Below are 19,089 nucleotides of genomic sequence, written 5' to 3' on the forward strand. Positions count from 1 at the left end.
AACTAAAAAAACTATCACCTTTTTTTGAGATGATAAAGCCCCCAAGAGTCAACTAAAATTACTTGCAATAGTAATTTCAGCAAAGTTGTAAGAAATATCATCAATATTTTTTATATATTACCAATAACCCAGCAGGAAGAGATAGAGGAATTCACTTTAAAACATGTACAGACATACATACATACAGTGCATAAATACTTGGGAGCCTTTCTCCTGAAGACATATCTAGAAACTATATATGAATATACTACATAACATTATTCATAGACTCCACAAAAAAACCTAAATAATTGGAGAAATGGCAAATGCTTGTGCCAATATAGTAAAAGAACAAAACTACTTATATTAATATATTTATGTAGTGCCATACCAATAAAATTTCCTTGTAGAGAAACAAATGAGATATATTAAGAGATTTAAGTAATATGAATCAACTTTTTTCAGCTTTAAGAATGGTGAAATAATAAGGTTCTTTCCATAGGTACAAGCTTAATACACATATATAGAAAATCAATGGCAATAATGGCTACCAATAATTACCCCCAGATTCAAAAATGTGTGATTCTGGTCTCTCAGATTTATGTGCTAGCCTTACCCTGTTCAGTTTGTTAATGAGTCTAAGACTAATGAGTTGAATCACCCTGTGTTGCAGAATGAGCATCACAAGGAGGGGATGCTTTCTAGACAGTCCAGCAACTCATTCTGCAAAATCAGTGCTCATCTGGTTACCAAAAAAGAATTAGGCAATAAAGTATAAATAATGGACTGTTGATGAAAAAAGCTCAATATATGTACATATACCAAGTTTAGAGTGAGCTTTAAAAAACAGAAACAAAACTTTTATTCTCAGGACCAGAAAGTTTGATTGAGAAGAACTGAAATATATTTTAGATGAGATCATATTTGATAAGCTATTTCTAGTCACAAGGATACAAGTTTTATTTTTAAATCCAACAAATGTTTACCCAAATTTCATTGACTTAGATATCAAACACACCCAGGTGTTCCTTTCCATTGCAAACAACCATTTGTTAAAATTGGAAAATTTTGACACTTTAACTTGTTAAGAAAACTGTGAACAATGTTTTTGGAATATTATTTAAAATCTTAACTTCTTAATACATTTTTCTCATATAAAAGCATTCATATGTGGCCTTAGAAACCAGAACTGTTGTCCCCCTGTACCGTTCAGTTTATTTTGTGCAGTCATTTTCAATAAGTCATTTAGATTTAAAGTGTTCAGCATCTCTTTAAAGTCTCTGTGAAGGAAGTTAATGCTTCATGTCAGTGGACAGAAGCAGCTAGTGTGAATAGTTATAAATTGCTCTAATCCACTGGTACCCCAATGGAAGAGGAAGTATTACAAGGGATGTAGCATGGGGAAAGGATACATATAGGGGGAAAGAAAAAGCATAGGAAGGCAACAGACCATATTTCTCCTGTGAGATGTGGACAAAGCACATTGAAGTCTGGCCTTTTACCTCCCTTGGGGTTTGATGTGCAGCCTTGGGGGTTGGATACGATGGGTGGAGTTCCTTCTTTTTGCTGTCTCCGGACACAGAATCAGTCTTGCAGGCCGTGCAAATCTCTGGATTGTCTTGGGTCATGCTGAGATGCCCTGGGTTCATTTGCCTGTATAGGCACTGGTTTTTCAGTGATTTCTTCCTTCTTGCTCTTGGACTTCTGGCTCATTTTTGTGCATTTCACTGTAGCTCCTTATTGGATTTCGTGATCATTTTGTTTGATATGAATTTCAGATTTTTGCTAGAGTTAAGTGTAGGAGATCTAGATAGCCTGCTTCTGTTCAGGCAGCCATCTTTGTTGGACATCCTGTGAGTGTTAATTAGCTGTTTTTTCATTCTTAATGCACAAGGTTTAACGTGGCTTTTAATTATACCAGTTCTTTCCTAGCTGTGTGACCCTGGACAAGTCACTTAACCCCCTTTATTAGCCCAGTGTTGGTGAATGTTTTTGAGTTCAAGTTCCCAAACTGCAACTTCCAGCTAGAGCCCCCCTGCCTTACCCCAGAGAGGGGAGAGAGGAAGTGCTCACTTTGGGTGGATGGACAGAGGGATGGGGCATGCAAAGAATGTCCTTGGGCCCTGGGAAGAGGGGGAATGGAGCCCCCCCCCCCCCAACTGTGCTGGCCTGGCACATGTGCTAATACTTTGCCATCACAGTACTGATTCTAAGACGGAAGGTAACGGGCTAAAAACAAACAAGCAAATAAATGATAGGTATATCTATTCATTTGGCATCATCCCTGGCAACTTTTGGAAATGACCACAATGATTCACTTTTTCTCTTATTTCTTTTAAGCCATCATTTTATTTAAGTTCTCAGAGCATCCAGGCTCTTTAACAGTAGGCATCCCTTTTCTCCAGGGAGGTTCTACTATCTCCTGTTCTGTTCTTCCTTGTCTTTAAGAGTCCTTTCCTGAATGATTTGTGTGTACTTAGTGTTCTCCTGCCCACCTTCCACCTTTCATATAGCTTTTATTGAATACTGAGATTTAAAATAAACTATGAGGCTAACTCAAGGGGTTGTTGTTTAATAGAGGGAACACTGGATTTGTTCAAATTGGATTAAAGACCTTGCTTCATCACACAGTAGCTGTGTGTGACTTTGATTCAGTCCACACTGAGCAGTAGCCTCCTTGAGTATGAAATGGGGACATGATACTTAGTCTGCTTATTCTATCAAATGACTTTGGTATCATATAAGTTGTTATATATGTGATCATAATGTACGAGGTAACACTAAGGTGGTATGACCTTTATATATATGTTACTGTTTAAACTGACTCTAGTATTGGGAGTCATCAATAGGTGAACTATTTAAATGAGTGAAGAAGATTAAAGAACTAGAAAAATGGAATCTGTTAATCAAAATCATTTAGTGTAGAAAAGAGATGACTCCATAATGAATTTCATTATTATGATGTATTTATGATCCAGAGAATGCTGATACAATAGAATACATAGTCTTTAACTCTGAAGAGATATAGACTGGAGAGAAATATTTCCCAATGAATGTTTCTAAGCCTTGGCTTTGTTTGGTAAGGGAATGTTCTGGAGATCTCTTGAAGAGCTTTAATATAAAATAAATTTAAATGATAGACTCTTGGATGTTATGAACTGGGTGAATTGATGTAGGTGATCTCCTAAGGTGGGGCTAGGTGAAGCTCTCTATGAGAGAGATAAATAGCTCTCTATGAGAGAGATAAATGTGGATTGTTGTTAGCCTAAGCACAGCCTCATTATCAGTGGTGTGTGTGTGAGTGTGTGTGTATGTACTCTCATCAACAAGAAAAAAGCTAATAATTTTACTTTCAACTTGACACCAGGTTCAAGAACTTAAACATTCAAACAAATTAGAAATAGCAGATATTAAATTGGAGGCAGCAAGAGCCAAGAGTGAAATAGAAAGAGAAAAGAACAAGATCCAAAGTCAAGTGGATGGTAAGTGTTTCCCATGATTTTTGCTCTTATTTACAGATGTTGTCAGGTTTCCAGGTCAAATGATTTATATCTCCATTCTCTTTATTCCAAAATCCAGTTTCATAATACTTTGTATTAATGTTGGTTTTTGTACTAAATTATAATAATCAAAAGGTTTGGTTGTAAATGTTTCCAATTAGATTTCTATACCTTATTGGTTTTATCATCTTAAACTTTATTTTGAGGATATAGTGATAGGAGTTATTTTTTTTCACCCTGACTATTCTGTGTGATTCATGTAAAGATTGGACTTATATGATTGTACTTTTTAATGTTCCTGATATTGCCCAATTGTTTTATTGGTAAATGTGATATGCCATATCAGATTTATTGAAGTAAATGATGTATTGCCTTTTTTCTACCTATCTTCATGGTTTTTTTCCCCTTCCCTTACAATCAACAACCCTGGCAATATGGATGTGGCAAGATTGCAATGGACTAGATTATCCTCAGAGTTGTACTAGAGCCAGCTTGATTGTTCAGTTTTCATTGTGAACATTTTTACCTTGAAAATCAGTAAATGCTACAAATCAGGGTTTTTATTATTTTTTATTTTTATTATTTATTATTTTGTTGATTGTCCAGACTTGAAAACGTGTTGGTAATGCAAAGTAAAACAAAAGGTTTGTTGTGTGTGTTTTATGTTTACCAATATACTCCCAGTTATCATTTAGGAGGTTGAATTTGGCACCAAGTTATGCTGGTCTAAGTCTTACATACATAAATTGTTTGTTCCAAAGCAAATCTGAGGGGTCTGGGCACATCTTGTGGCAGTTCTCAAGAGTCCATTTTATCTTGGGTGCTAGCTACACCTAATTAGATAGACCTCTCCCATTTTAGTTTGAGAGGGCTATGTTAGTCTACCTGGGTGTTTTAGACCTTCTCTAAAGTGCTGTCTCTGAATTATGTGGACATAACCTCATGGATTTTTTAATTGAATTGGTTTGGGAGAATGATTTTTATTCTATTTCCCTTGTTAATATTGAGCCATAGTCAAAAGAACTCTGGATTCTTTTCTTAGTCTTTTGTGTTGTTGACTTTTCACGATATTGAATTAGATATTAATGTGCCTTTATTTTTCCACTTATGAAATGGAACATTTTTCTAATTCAGAAAAGTGAAGATTTAGTATTAGGGTAAGTATCTATTTGGGAAAACATTGGAGAATTCAGAGAGCCAATATAATTTCTGTTCTCTTATCATAGAGTCATTAGGCAAAAAAAGGGGTCTTTTTTTTTTTTTTTAATCAAATCTGATGAAATTTTACTCACCGTATCCTTTGTCTTGCAATGATTCCACATTTTGGGTTTTCTTTATAGGTGAGGTTATTGAATAACAAAGACCTTTGGATAATAAAAACCCCATGAATGGGACTTTGAAGATAAAGGGGAAAGAGATGTCAATATTTTTTGGTTTTAACAGTTGACACAGAAGATTAACTCTTAAGATTTACTCTACTTGAGTTTTCTTATATTAAGGAGAATTTTTTGATCTTTAAAGAGCTTATTGAAATTGAAATTACATGTTCAGAGAGATTTTGCAAAGTTATGGTTTTTATTTCTTTTAACCAGCATCTGTGAATGCCTGTTAAGCCCATTTTTAATTTAAAGGTAATGATGAATATAATTCATCTTTTTTTCCTTCGTCAACAACTAACCAACCAGGACTGCAGTCAGACAATGAAATCCTCAAGTCAGCTATTGAACGCCACAAAATGCTTTTATTAGAAAAAGACCGTGAATTAGTACGGAAAATACAAGCTGCCAAAGAAGAAGGTTACCAAAAACTAGCAGCCTTGCAAGATGAAAAGTAAGGACTTAAATACCTTGTTTTGTTTTAAATCTCTTTGTAAATGAAAACATTTTACTGCTGTCTTATCCTTATTGTAGTTCTTTTAACATAATTATCATCTGTCGTTTTAGGCTAGAACTTGAGAACAAATTAGCAGATTTAGAGAAAATTAAAGTGGAACAAGATGTCTGGAGGCAATCTGAAAAGGATCAGTATGAAGAGAAAGTGCGGGCTTCACAGATGGCAGAAGAGTCGGCCAAAAGGGAGCTGCAGAGTACTAGGTTACATATGTGTACATATATCTTCTTTATTCTAAATCTTTAATGACTCTTCTAGCTGCGCATGTTAAAGTTGAATAACTCTCTTTGGATGTACCATATTCATTATGTGAAAAGTGTATAATAAACATTTGGAAATGAGGTTCTTAATCAGGAGCATTAAATATTAGTATTAAGCCAGCCACGTCAGTGAGTCTAGAATAATAATTTTACGAGGAACCTGGAGATATTATTTAGTGTAGCCCCTTGTTTGTAGGAGCATCAATATCAAGACTGGACCAGCTACACGTTGTCTTCCTGAAGATCTCCAGGAAATGGGTATAGATCTTTTTGTAGGGAGCCTGCTTCAGTGCTCTTTTCCTGCTACATTTTAGTTTTCCAGTCAGTTCTGTTGGGTGTTCTGTAAAAATAGAGAATTACTCATATCCTTGGTTTTCTTTTTTCTAAGCAAAATAACCATTGTTCTTTTAACTATGTTCATACGGATTATTTCTCAACCTATTAATCATTTTGGTCACTATTCTATGTCCCTTTCTAATTTTCTACCTTCTTTAAAAGGATTAAGGACAGTACAAGAATTATTTTCCAGGTTTTGCATGTTTTATTTGTGCTAATATATCTCAATATTGATTTTTTTTTAAAATAACTACATTATAGCTCAGACTGGGAAGGTCAGTCATATTTGTCATTTTTTTGACTATGTAGTTAAAAACCATAGAAATATAATTTAGACGTCACTAATCTAGAATTTGTGATGATTTAGAAGGAGTTAGCTGGAAGTATAATGGAAAATAAGATTATTAAATTCTTGAATAATAAATATAGCATGAAGGAATATGTTTCTAGCTTAAGGGAATAGTTTTCATGGAACTGTAGAAACATACATTAATCAATCATTAAGTACTTCTATGTATGTTTACAGATAGAAATGAAAAGAATGAGACCTTATATCCAGACATTATAATTATCAGATGAATAGAAGTTACTTGTACTTTTGCTTTGTTTTGTTAATTAAAGATCATTCTTATTGCTTCATTAAAGCAGGACTTCTGTGATTTGGCTCTACTCTGCTCAACTAGTTCCAAGTCTTATATGTTTTTTAACAATAATAAAATAGTTTCTTCAAAAACATTCCATAGTTCTGTAAGGCTTTTACCACATTTATTTAGACTGTGTTAATGAGGCTTCATTGTACTTATAGTTTAGCCTGTCTTTTCCCTTTCTGTTTTTCTATTTTTTTTGGTCCCTAAGTATATATAGCCTTTTAATATGTTCTAGTGTTGTGTTGACTTTTTTCATAATAGTATTTATTACATTTGTGGTTTGTAAGGTCAACTACATCATCTAGTTCTTTTTTCAAATATTAAAAAAAATAATTTAGGCTTCATTCAGAATTTGTGATCATTCAAAAATTTGAATAATAATTTCAGACAGCCACAGAATTTAATTTTGTTATAGTGAAATTTTTCTTGTTAATTAAAATTACTTTAAATTTTACCTAGTTATACAACAGGCATATCCCAGAAAAGTTCTTCTTATGTGAAAATTTTGAAATGGAAAAATTTTAAATGAACAAAATGAGCTTGCTATTTAGAGGAATTTGGTGGTGAATCCTTTCCAAAGAAAGTAATTATTTCTGAATTTATCGTTGTGCAAATTAAAATGAAAGCAGGTATATCAGTTGTCCATTAGCACCAGCCTAGCTAAAATCAGAGAGGCTTATGACCAGAAGATTGGCCACTAAATTATACATTTATACATTGTTTTGGGACTACTGAATATGATCTACTGAGGCATGGAGGAACTTTCTTTTGCATCAGTGGAAGGGACGCACACATACATGAGGAAAATCAACTATTCTTGAAGTATTAGAATACTTCAGCATAGATCCCCTGTATATTTCTGTTTTCCACAGAAATGTGCCCCACCCCCAACCCCACCCCAAAGCACCAGACTAATTTAGTTTAGCAACCTTTGAATACAATAATTACTGATAGACAACTCTAGGAAGGCTTTTCTTTTAATGTAAAAAAAACATTTTGGTCCAGGTATATAACACATTAAAATGCAAATATCCCCAGGTGGGCTCCGTTCTAAAATAAGTTTTAGTGAATTTCTTAATTTATTAATTAAACTTGAATTAATTTAAGTTTTCATATGGAGCAATGACTTTTTGTCTAAAGGTATGACATATAAAGATAAAGAAAAGTATTCCATCTAAGGAAACAGAAAGATACTTGTAGACACCAGAATCAAGCATTAAATTTTGCTCTTGAATTTTCTGGCAGTTATGGTAAAAAGAGAAGCATATTTTATGAAACCATGATGGATGTATGAAAATTGTTTTCCTAGAACTCAGTTCAAGAAAGAATTTAGTGAGTTGTTACTAATAAGGATTAAGAGTAATGCTAAGGATTGCAGATCGAGACCTCAGGTCTATGATAGGTGCAGAAGGAGCTGTGATTGAGGAAATGAGAAACTTGTATTTCAGTAATGAAGTGCCTGAGACCTCGTATTGCCAACTGTCATAGATTTGGATAATTATTTTACCCTTTAAAATAAACATATCCCCTCAGTTAATTCCTTGCTAGTTTCCTTCATTCACTTGATAATGATTTGTGAAGTACATACTATGAGGCAGGCCCTGGTGACAAAAGGGAAGTGTCTCTGTCCTGAAAAATCTTACATTTTATTAGAGGGGAAACTTACAATAAATACAAAGACATCAGGGGCAGTGGGATAGGACACTGAGAACATAAGGGGATCAGATGGACCATGGGTAGGAAGTAGTACTTGAACTGAACCTTTAAAGAAGGATCTGAGGGGGAGATGAGAAAGAGAGGAAGAAATTTCATCGGTGGGAGAGAGCCTGTACAAAGGTCAGGGATTGGAGTTAGAATTGCCTATGCATATCCTGGAGTAGGTGAGCCAGAGTCACATTGTAAATGGTTATAAATGCCAGATGGAGGAATTGGTAGTTTATTCTAGAGGCAGCAGGGAGACTGGAGCAACATACTTAGATCTCTGCTTTAGGGATACCACTTTGGTAGCTGTGTGGAGATGGTTTGGAGGGAGGAAGAGGTTGAAAGGCAGGGAGATCACTTAGGAGGCTACTGAAATAGTCCAGACAAGAAGGAATGGTGGCTCCAATTAAAGATAGACTAGAGCAGCAGAGGAATCAGAGTATATCCTGAGCCAGATTAAAATGAATTGAGAAGTATATAACAAAATAAAAATATAATAAAACATTGATAATAATATATTTTAAAGTTAAATCATCATGTTTACCTCCATTTCTACTTGAATTCGAGACCACTAGATTAGAATCTATATTTTGCAGATCCAGCTGTCTCAACACTCATTTCCGTTTTTTTGGTTTACATTTTGTACTTAGGTTTTTTGAATCTAGCTAATTTGGTTCTCTCTTCTTGGTAGTCCTGTAAAATAGCATACTAGAAGCCCTTAGTGTAGTTAGGACTGGGATTAAGGATAGTTCATGGCGGTTAGGACCACCCAGGGCACAATGTACATACAAGAGGGTACATTAAGGGATGCTTCTTAATATTGCTTTTTATAAATATACATAGTTTTTTAAGTGCTAGAAAAACATTATAGAACATACAGGGCTAAGAATAGGGAAATAGATAAAGGGAGCCAACTCCAATACTTATCTTTCTCTCTTCCTCTTCTTTGCTTTCCATCTTAGCAGGAGAGAGAAACACTGGATAAAACTGGAAAAAAGGCTCAACTGGATTCAGGAAACAAAGCTGAAAAACAGAATTTGTAGTTTGCAATCTCCCATATCAGCCCTAATAGCTTAACTAGATCCCACCATTCCTCACTTTGCAAAGTAACTTGAATCATCTCAGGGAAATCCATAAAAACAAAGTATAAAAACAGTGAAGGGTTGAGGTACATTATGGATATTAGAAACATTAATATAGGGTCTACATAATTGTTCGTTTCCTATAGCTTGTTCCAGAACCTCCAACACTTTAAACAAACAAACCTTATACTTCTTTCTTAGAATTGATACTAAGTGTAGGTTCTAAACAGCATAGTGGTAAGGGCTAGGCAATGGTGCTTAAGTGACTTGCCCAGGGTCACATAGCTAGGCAGTGTCTAAGGCCAGATTTGAAACCAAAAGCTCCAATCTCCAGGTATGGCTCTCTATCCACTGAGCCACCTAGCTACCCCTCCTAGCACTAATATTTTAAAAACTATCCGTTTTTCTATAATTCTTTTGTTAGACTTTCTTTCCTTCTAATCTTTCCGTAAACCTGATACAGTTAACTTAGTTCACATAATAAAGGATTTGATGATCACTTTAAATCAATTGAGAAGCATTTAGTGCTCACTATGTACCAGTATTGTGTTAATCCCTTAGTCTACAAAGAAAAAAAAAAGCAGTTCCTGACCCCAAGGAGCTTCCATTTGAATGGAGGAAATGGAAGAACTGACTTCAAATACTGCCTCTGACAGTACCTCTGTGACCTTGGGCAAATCATTTAACCTCTCTCAGCCTCATTTTCTTCATTTATAAAATGGCGATAATGATAATGGCACCTACCTCATAGGGTTGTTGTGAGGATCAGTTGAGATCAATGTAAAATACTTTTGACAACTTTAAAGCACTCTATATGTATTAGCTGTTATATAGCTAAAAGCATATAAGATCAATTTAGAGCAGATAGGAGATAGTTTTAGAGGGATTAGCACTAGTAGCTGGAGTGGCCTGCTGGAGAAGGTAGTTCTTAAGCTGGGTCTTGACTGGAAGCCAGGGATTCTAAGATCCAGAGGGTAGGAAGGAGAGCATTCTGGGCATTAAGGAATAGTCAATTCAAAGGCACAGTCAAGAAACAGGAGTATCACGCTTGTGACAGGATCACAGAATGTGTGGAGAGGAGTAAATGGGAGAAGATCGAGAAGGGATGGTAGTAAGGAGCTAGGTTGTGAAAAGCATCCCAGGTCAATCAACAGACTTTTCATTTGATCCTGGAGGCAATAGGGACCCACTGGAACTCATTGCACAGGGTTAGGGGGAGGTGACCTGGCCAGACTCGTTCATTAGCAAAACCATTTGGCAGCAGAGTGGAAGGATTAATTGATGTGGTGAAAGGGCAGGGTGAGGTGAGGGAGAAGAATGAAAAGGTAATTCCAGGAGACTCAGGGAGAGGTAATGAGGACCTGAGCTAGGATAGAGACTATGAGCAGACAGAAGAGAGATGTGTTTGAGAAATGTTGCAGGGAAAGAAATGATATGTTTTGACAATAGATAATATATTGGGATGGATAGATAGATAGGATAAATGAGAGAGAAACTGAGGATAACACTGAAATATTGAACTTGGGCAATCGATTAGGATAATGGTGTCCTTGACAATAATAGAAAGGTAATGACAGAGTAAGAAAAAGTAGTACAGCTCGGCCCTCCCCACATTTATTCCAACAAAACTCTGAGAAGGATTCCGAATCAGATAATGATTGGGAAATCTAAAGGAAAACCACAGTTGGTCCTTACCCAAATTGATCCAGCCCAAGATCACAAATTTTACCTATAGGCAAATGACCAAGGAAAGGTCTGTGGAAAAGGGATGGACCCACAGTTCTATCATTCTGACCCTACAGAAAGATCATGCTTTCAACCAACTGGCACAGACTAGATATGGGCTTATATCTCTAACACTGTGACCCAAGAGTTGTATTAGACTAGAGGTTGTGGGTCCAGTAGCAGCCAAATATGGAGCCTTCTAACTTAGAGGAGTAGGAGTCAGCAATAGCATGCTGGAGTTCCACCCAGGGGCAAGTCTTCAGTTGTGTTGCTAAAACTTAATCCAGTATCTCTAATTTGGACAGTTCTTTAAGAAGGACAATGGTCAGGCCTTGCTTAAAATCAGATGGCTTAGAGACCACTGGAAATTCTCATCTTCTTTCCATTAATTGCTGTTGACATCCTTGAAGATCATAACACTCATTACCTGGAAAACACATTGTTAAGAAGAGAATACAAATTAGGACCAAACATGACCCTTGCATTCCCAATAGAAGTATCAACTATGGTCCTACTGTAAGTCCCAATTTGGGAAATAAGACTGGAAAAAAGGAATAAAGAAAAAAAAAACAATAAAAAGGCCTCCATGACCAAAAGCTATAGATCCAAGGACGCCTGAGACAAAAGTGGAGAATAATTCTAAAGTGTAAACAAGGAAAACATTAAAGAAAAACACAGCCACCAAGTGAACTAGAATTCCCAAAAGAAATAAAGCAAGAATTTAAAATATTATAAATGAAATAAGAGTGCTAGAGAAAATTATTACGAAAAATGACCGATTCAGGAGGCAGACTTTGAAAGTGAATTAAATGAGTACAAGAAGTATAAAACTTTACCTTGGTATTAGGCTCTTTGAAAATTAGAATGGAATAAATAGAATTTAGTGATTCCATGAGAAAATAAAAAATATTAAGACAAAGTCAAAAGGCTGAAAAAGAAGGTAGTGTAGCTAACAAGCATTTAATAGAGTAATGTTATAGTATAAGTGTGTTACAGTGTAAATACTAACAACAATATAAATCATCAAAAGCAGCTGACCTAAAAAGAGATCAAGGAAAGGTCATTTAAATTTTTTTGGAATACTTGGTAACTGGGACTGAAAAGAAAGCCTGGATATCATATTTTAAGAAATAATGAAGGAAAACTGTCCAGATCTTTTAGAATCAAAGGACAAAGGAAAAAATGGAAAGAATCTACCAATCACTTCTTGAAAGCAGTCTGAAAAATGAAAGCTCTCCAAGAATATAATATTCAAAAAAGAGCTTTCAGGTCAAAGAAAGATAAAATCTGTTTTACATATATTGAGTTTGAGATATCTCTAGGAAATCCAGTTTGAAATATCTAACAGGCATTTTGTGATACAGGAATGGAACTTCAGGAGGAAATGGTAGGGCCAAAGAAATCTGGGAACCATCAGCATAAAGATGATAATTGAATTCTATTGGAGCTGATGAGATCAAATGGGAGACTGGAAGGAGAAAAGAGAAGACCAGAGTGGGAAGGGCACCCAGAGTTTGTGAGTGTGACCTGGATGAAGCTCCTCCAAAAGCATGAGAAGGAAGGGTCAGACAGGTTGGAGGACAATGAAGAAAGAATGAAGTTATGACAACCTGAAGAGAAGAGATTATTTAGGGACAAGTGGTTGACGGCAGTGTCAGATGCTAATTAGAGGTCAGGAAGGTAGAGGTTTGAGAAGAGGCTGTTATTTTAAAAGATGGTTGGTAACTGTACAAAGACCAATTGCATTCTGAGTAATGGGGTTGGGAGCCAGATTGAATAGGCTTTTTAGAAGTACAGATACTGATTGTAGTTGATTTTTCAAGGAGTTTAGCTGAGCAAGGGAGGAAAAATACAAGATGATACCTGGGATTTTTAAGGATGGAGATGATTCTGAGAGTGGGGAAGGGATGGAGACAATTTGGCTCTTATAATTCCAGAAAACCTATGTTGAAAATTTTTTTTTTCGTATAATTGGTAAAATAAAATGTCTTCAAATAAAAAACAAAAAGGATGAGAGAGATTTGTGCAGGAAGGGAGCTGGTAGATAATGAGTGATTGATATTAGAGAGACAGTAAGGATGATAGGGAGGGTAATCTTCTGAAGACAACAGGAGGGAAAGGGGGCCAGGGTACACAAGTAGAGGAGTTTTGGCATTGGCAAACAGTAGGGCTAAATCAGAACCCAGAGGGAAGAAGATTAAGGGGCTATGCCAGATTGGGTTTTGGGGAGGGGGGAGAAACTTTCAGCAAACGGCCTCCATTTTTTCAGTGAAGTATGAGGCAAAATTTTGAGCAAAGAGGGTGGGGGAGAGAGTGGCATGAGGTAGTGAGTAGGATAGGGGATTGCTTAGGGAGGAGCAGTAGGATCGCCTTTCTTTAGAGACAGTCCAGTTCAGATGACTTTAAATTTATAATGGATTCAATTTATAATGGATTCATGAAGCATGGTTTCATTTCCTGCATGTCTGCTTGGCAACCTTTGATTGGGAGCAAAGTAGCTGGATGATGGGGGCCCTACAGGGTTGGGGTTTGGCAAGGCACAAGTGATGGTAGATCGTAGGGCAAAGGAGCAAGGAATTCAAGCGTAGAGGTTGGTACTGAGTTGAACTGGTTGATGAGGGTTCCCTACTGAGAAGATGAGAGAATGTAACCAGAACAGGGATGAGGTCATGGGACTTGAAGTTAAGATGAGGCCAAAAGTAGGTTTAGGAGAAGGGGAAAGATAAATATATGGTGATTCAAAGAAAACGGTCCACATTAGTGAGAAGGATATTTATTCAAGTTGGCTTTTTTTTTTTTTTTTTTTTAAAGTAGATTGCCAACAATGCATGCCCAAAAAAGCCTGCTTGATTTTTTGGGCTTTTGCAACAGTTACTTCACTAGGTAAAAAAGCCTTTATTACTATTTTATATGCCCCCAAAGCTGTTTTGGAAGAATTGGCCAAAGACTTTTCATCTATTGGTTTGGTGTTCTTTACATGGGATACTCCATCTTTTTTGGGATGTTTTATTCTCCAGCCATGTTATATCTAATGAAGAATCTGGGCCTCCAATCAACACAAATGATACTGGCTTTTGGGTTTAGTTTCAAATCAGCAAAGACTTATTAAATGCCTGATAGATGTGTGAGCTGCTGGGGCATCTCTGGATGTTACTGGTAATATGTAGCCTTAGGCACCTCAGAATTCGTAATTTGTAGCCTCCTAAAGGGCAGAACTGATTTCATTCAGTTTTTTGTCTTTGCATATAGTCTTATGCCTTTCATCAAGCACACAGTGGATGCTAAATAAATGCTTGTTGAAGTAGGTATAATACCAAATGTAGGTAAGTGAGTAATAGGAAGTAATTTGAAGAGGGGGAGGGATCTAGTCACTGGGAATATCAAGAAAGTTTTTAAAGGAGGTAGCACCTGAGCTACATTTTTAAAGACTCAGCAAGACTGTATTAAATGGCTGCTTTGTTCCAGCCCCCAGACTAATCTCTTGGAGAAGTAAACAGAAGAGCAAAACAGTCCTTGACAGCAAAGAACCTGGGTTCTCTCTGGGGGAGGATTCTGAAATGTGGAATTGAGGAGGGGGCTCCTTCCAGAGGGGAAGAAAGGCTTATGAGAATGCTGGCCATTGCAACACTTACTGAGGTCATGCCCTTTCCAGAGCACTATGATGGGTGTGGAAGGTGTGTGCGCACACGTGTGCCCACACACACACACACACACACACACTATCTCTCTCTCTCTCTCTCTCTCTCTCTCTCTCTCTCTCTCTCTCTCTCTCTCTCTCTCTCTCTATCACCTAGTTTCTCTTCCTTCAGGGAAAAGAGGCTTGAATCCCATAACTTTTTGTCTTTGCCATAATGTGATCATCACTAAAAAAATGTTCCTGGGACAGTCTGTCCCCCTACTTTCTGCTGACTCTTCACCTTGAACAATGCCGTCGGCTGTTTGCTCCTTGTTGAGCACCTTTGAATGAGCACCCTGAAAGAGGGGGTTTGCACCTGTAGCTCTGAATCTAGTCATGGCTAATGCTTACTTCATGCCGTTACTATCAATAGCAGAACACAGCTGTGACTTAGTGGATACAGTTTAGGGAATTTTCAAAGAGGTTAAACACATTTCCTAGGGTCAGATTTGGCAAGTGCAAGAGGCATGGTTTGAACTCAGATCTTCCTGGTTGTAAGTCCAACACTATTCCCAGTGACTCCTTCATAGCAACTGTGTGGCCCAGTGAGCATTATAAAAAAAGAATACTTTGAGTTTGAGGAGGAAAGAGACAAAAATCATTCAAACCTAGTATAATACTCTGCTCCCTAGACCAGCCATAGATGGACTCTTCCACGTATGTGCTTCCCAGTCAGGATCCCCACTCCCCTCTCTTCTCCCTCCTGTGAGGCTGACATTTTGACCGAAGGATCCAAATGTTCTTTTTTTACCTTCATGCTGACTGGTGCTTTCCCAGGGTGTTTGTAGAGCGCAGGGCAGTGGGCTGGGCTAGATGGTCTTTTGGTAAAGATGGAGTCTCCTTTCAATATCTGACTTTCCTAAGCATTATAAAGTTCTACTGTCAGATTAGAAATTGTTAATTCATCAAACTATATGTTCTTAAAAATGTACTTTGTTACAATTGTCACATTTTTAGGATGAAGCTTCAGCAACAGATGATTGCTAATGAGAATGCAGAAAAAGAAAAAGTTGAAAATGTTGATCTGAAACAGGTAAGAATTTACAGAATATTGGTGAACGTTTTAGTTACCTGGTTAAAGCTCTCCTTATTCCGTCACTGAGTGTCAGCTAAGTCGGTAAGCATTTACTGAGCACTTCCCATGTGCCAGGCACTGACTGAGTGCCATGGCTATAGAGAAAAGCCAAAGAGAATCACTGTCCTCAAGGAGACTAACGCACCTTTATTTAGATGGAGTGGATAGATAGTGGAATTAGGATAACTTCTCTTCCTGAGTTTTAATCTGGCTTCAGCTACTCGGGCAAGTCACTTAACTGTTTGTCACAATTATTTCATCTGTAAAATGAGCTGGAGAAGAAAATGACAAACCACTTTAGGATCTCTGCCCAGAAAACGCCCAAACAAAGGGGTCACGAAGAGTCAGGCGTGACTAAAAAATGGCTGAACAACAAATTATAAAAATCCCATCACTAGAGTTGCTAATATTAACATAAATTTCTAACGTTAAAATGAGCAAACATCTACCTTTAGTTTGAAGCTGCTATTTCTCTCTGGTATTTTCGTTCTTTTAAACCTTATTTTCTGTCTTAGAATAAACACTAAATATTGATTCCAAGGCAGAAGAGTGATAAGGGCTAGGCATTTGGAGTTATATAACTTGCCCATGGTCCCACAGCTAGGAAGTGTCTAAACCAGATTTGAATCCAATTCTGGCATTCTATTCACTGTGCTACCTAGCTGCCTGCTCTGATATTTTCTTAAGGTATTTATCTGCTTGGGACTTCTTGAAGATTCTTATTTATTGTAACCAAATGCTGTATCTTGTCAAACCATAGTCCTAGATTGCATAAAAGCTTAAGTCCCCATCGGTAAGGACTTGAAAGGATGTTTTTTCCATTTTTGTTAGTTGTTTCTTATATGATATTTTCAGAAATGTTAATTTTGTTATTAAATTCAGTCAGAAAACAAGAGATTTACGTGAGGGTATGCAGTGCTTTAGAGCAAAACAGGAAAAGTTGCATCTTTTGGAATGCCGTTTAAAACACTTAATATGCATGCCTGGCCTTTCTTACACTGCATTCTTACACAGTTATGGTTTCTGGATCAGAACCGAGTTGTTGCAGAGAAGTAATCTGGTACTCACTTTTTTTTATTTTTTTAAATTATTTTTTGTTTTTTAAATAATAATTTACTGGCGCCTTATTTTTTGGTCACATGTACCTTTCTTTTTGTTTGTTTATTTATTTAGTTTAGGGTGTTTTTCCATGGTTACATGATTCATGTTCTTTCCCTCCCCCTCCCATAGCTAACGAGCAATCCCACCGGGTTTTACATGTGTCATTGATCAAGACCTATTTCCATATTATTAATATTTGCATTAGGGTGATTGTTTAGAGTCTACATACCCAATTGTGTCCCCATCGACCCATATGATCAGGCAGTTGTTTTTCTTCTGTGTTTCTACTCCCACAGTTCTTTCTCTGCATGTGGGTAGCATCTTTCTCATAAGTACCTCAGAATTGTCCTGGATCATTGCATTGCTGCTAGTAGAGAAGTCCATTACGTTCGATTGTGTCACAGTGTATCTGTCTCTGTGTGCTATTCACTTTTAGATCCTTATCAGCCAGTGGTTCTTGAGGGTTTTTTTAAATGTCTATTTAGTTAGCTATCATGCAGATTTATGTTTGCAACTACAGCGAAAATAAAGCTTTGTAGTTCTTCATTCCAGGACAAGAGAGAACAGAGACCATTTAAATGGATATTTGTTAGCTGAACTTGCCCTACCTGCATTGTTTGTGTTTTGTTACATACACAAATTAAAGTCTGTATTAGTGATTTCCAAACAGAAAAAAATTTGAGCATATTCCTAATCTATGTTTATCTATTTATAAATTGAGGGGCAGCTAGAAGATATAGTGGATAGAGTACCATGCCTAGAGTTGGAAAGACCTGAGGTCAAATCTGGCCTCCAACACTAGCTGTGTGCACTCGCTTAATTCTCTTTGTCTCAGTTTTCTCATCCGCCAAATGAGCTAGAGAAGGAAATGGCAAACCTCTCCAGAATCTTTGCCAAGAAAACCCCCAAAGGTGTAACAAATTGGTTGGAGATAACTGAACAACATTTTTAAATTATACACACACACTGTATATGTATAAAGAAGTATTGGGTATAGGGGATATAGAAATAGTTGTGAAGGGAAGGAAGATAGAGGCTGTGTGACTTTGGACAAGTCACTTCCCTTCTTACTTTCCTAGACTCTCTAATTGTGTTGGTAGAAGGCATTTCCTCACCTGGGATCTCCCTATAGCAATAAAATCACAGTTAGAGTCTCTATTCCTGTCCTATTGCTATGCCAATATATTCATTCTGAGATATGTACCAAAAATATAAATTTTAAAAGAGTTAAATAAAAATGAGTTTTTAAAAGCATTAAAAATTTTATTTATCACTTGTACAAAAATCTTTTTGCTCTCACTAAAAATATAATGCTTCCATTAATAAAAATATTTCTTTGAGCAGTGTAATTGAATATGCTCCATAATTATTTGAAAAACCTTATCTATATCCTAGGAGATAGGGCAAGTGCACGAATAATAATAATTATTATTATTTAGTTAATTTGAACAAAAGTAGTCAGGGAGGTGAATTTTTTCTTTCTTTTTTGGGGTAGGGGTTGGGGCAAGGAATACTTTGTTAAAAGATACATAATATAGCACTCCAGTAGTAGGCCCAGGAGTCCTGTTTCTGGGTACATAAGTAATCAGTGCACACTTAAAATGTATTCGCCAAAATACCAGGCAAAATTGAATTCTCATTTTGCAGTTCAGCAGCATTCAGTCCAAATCTATTCTCCTTTATGTTTTACTGAGGACCCAGTGTCGTCCTTTCTTAGTTGTGCCATTGTTTGAGTGTCTTAACCTGGGTTGGTCCCCAGGATGCAGGTAGGCAAGTCCTGAATGATTAGGCGGCAAAAGGCAAGTTAATGCCAGGCTATGAAAGGCTTTAATACCCACCAGTGGTTTATCTTGAATCCGGGAGTCAATGGGAAATTGTTGCAGTTGATAGCATCGGGAAGAGTGTGTTTTTAGATTTGTGCTTCAGGAAAATCGTTTTGGAAGCTTCATAGGAGATGGGCCCAAAAAGAGAACTTGATACAGGGAGATCAAGGACGATGCAGACAAGAAGAGGGTAGATGTCAGATGTGCAGGTAAAAAGGACTCGTCTTGGCTTGGCGGTCCTGAGGAGGGGGGCAGTTAACTCTCCTTCCAGCTGCTCATCCTAGAGCCTTAGGT

General features: G+C 36.8%; 1 protein-coding gene across 5 annotated transcripts in view; it reads left to right on the top strand.

Annotated features, from left to right (window-relative positions):
- The window catches only part of CEP83 (centrosomal protein 83), an 82,841-nt gene that overhangs the window by 52,613 nt on the left and 11,139 nt on the right, over positions 1 to 19,089 (top strand). For all 5 annotated transcript variants that reach the window (XM_044677772.1, XM_044677773.1, XM_044677774.1 and 2 more), the window contains 4 exons: positions 3,347 to 3,461; positions 5,165 to 5,309; positions 5,423 to 5,572; positions 15,754 to 15,829. In XM_044677772.1, coding sequence (XP_044533707.1) covers positions 3,347 to 3,461; positions 5,165 to 5,309; positions 5,423 to 5,572; positions 15,754 to 15,829 — 486 coding nt within the window. The remainder of the gene's footprint in view (positions 1 to 3,346; positions 3,462 to 5,164; positions 5,310 to 5,422; positions 5,573 to 15,753; positions 15,830 to 19,089) is intronic.

The sequence above is a fragment of the Gracilinanus agilis genome, chromosome 5, assembly GCF_016433145.1.
Source record: "Gracilinanus agilis isolate LMUSP501 chromosome 5, AgileGrace, whole genome shotgun sequence".
Lineage (NCBI taxonomy): Eukaryota > Metazoa > Chordata > Mammalia > Didelphimorphia > Didelphidae > Gracilinanus > Gracilinanus agilis.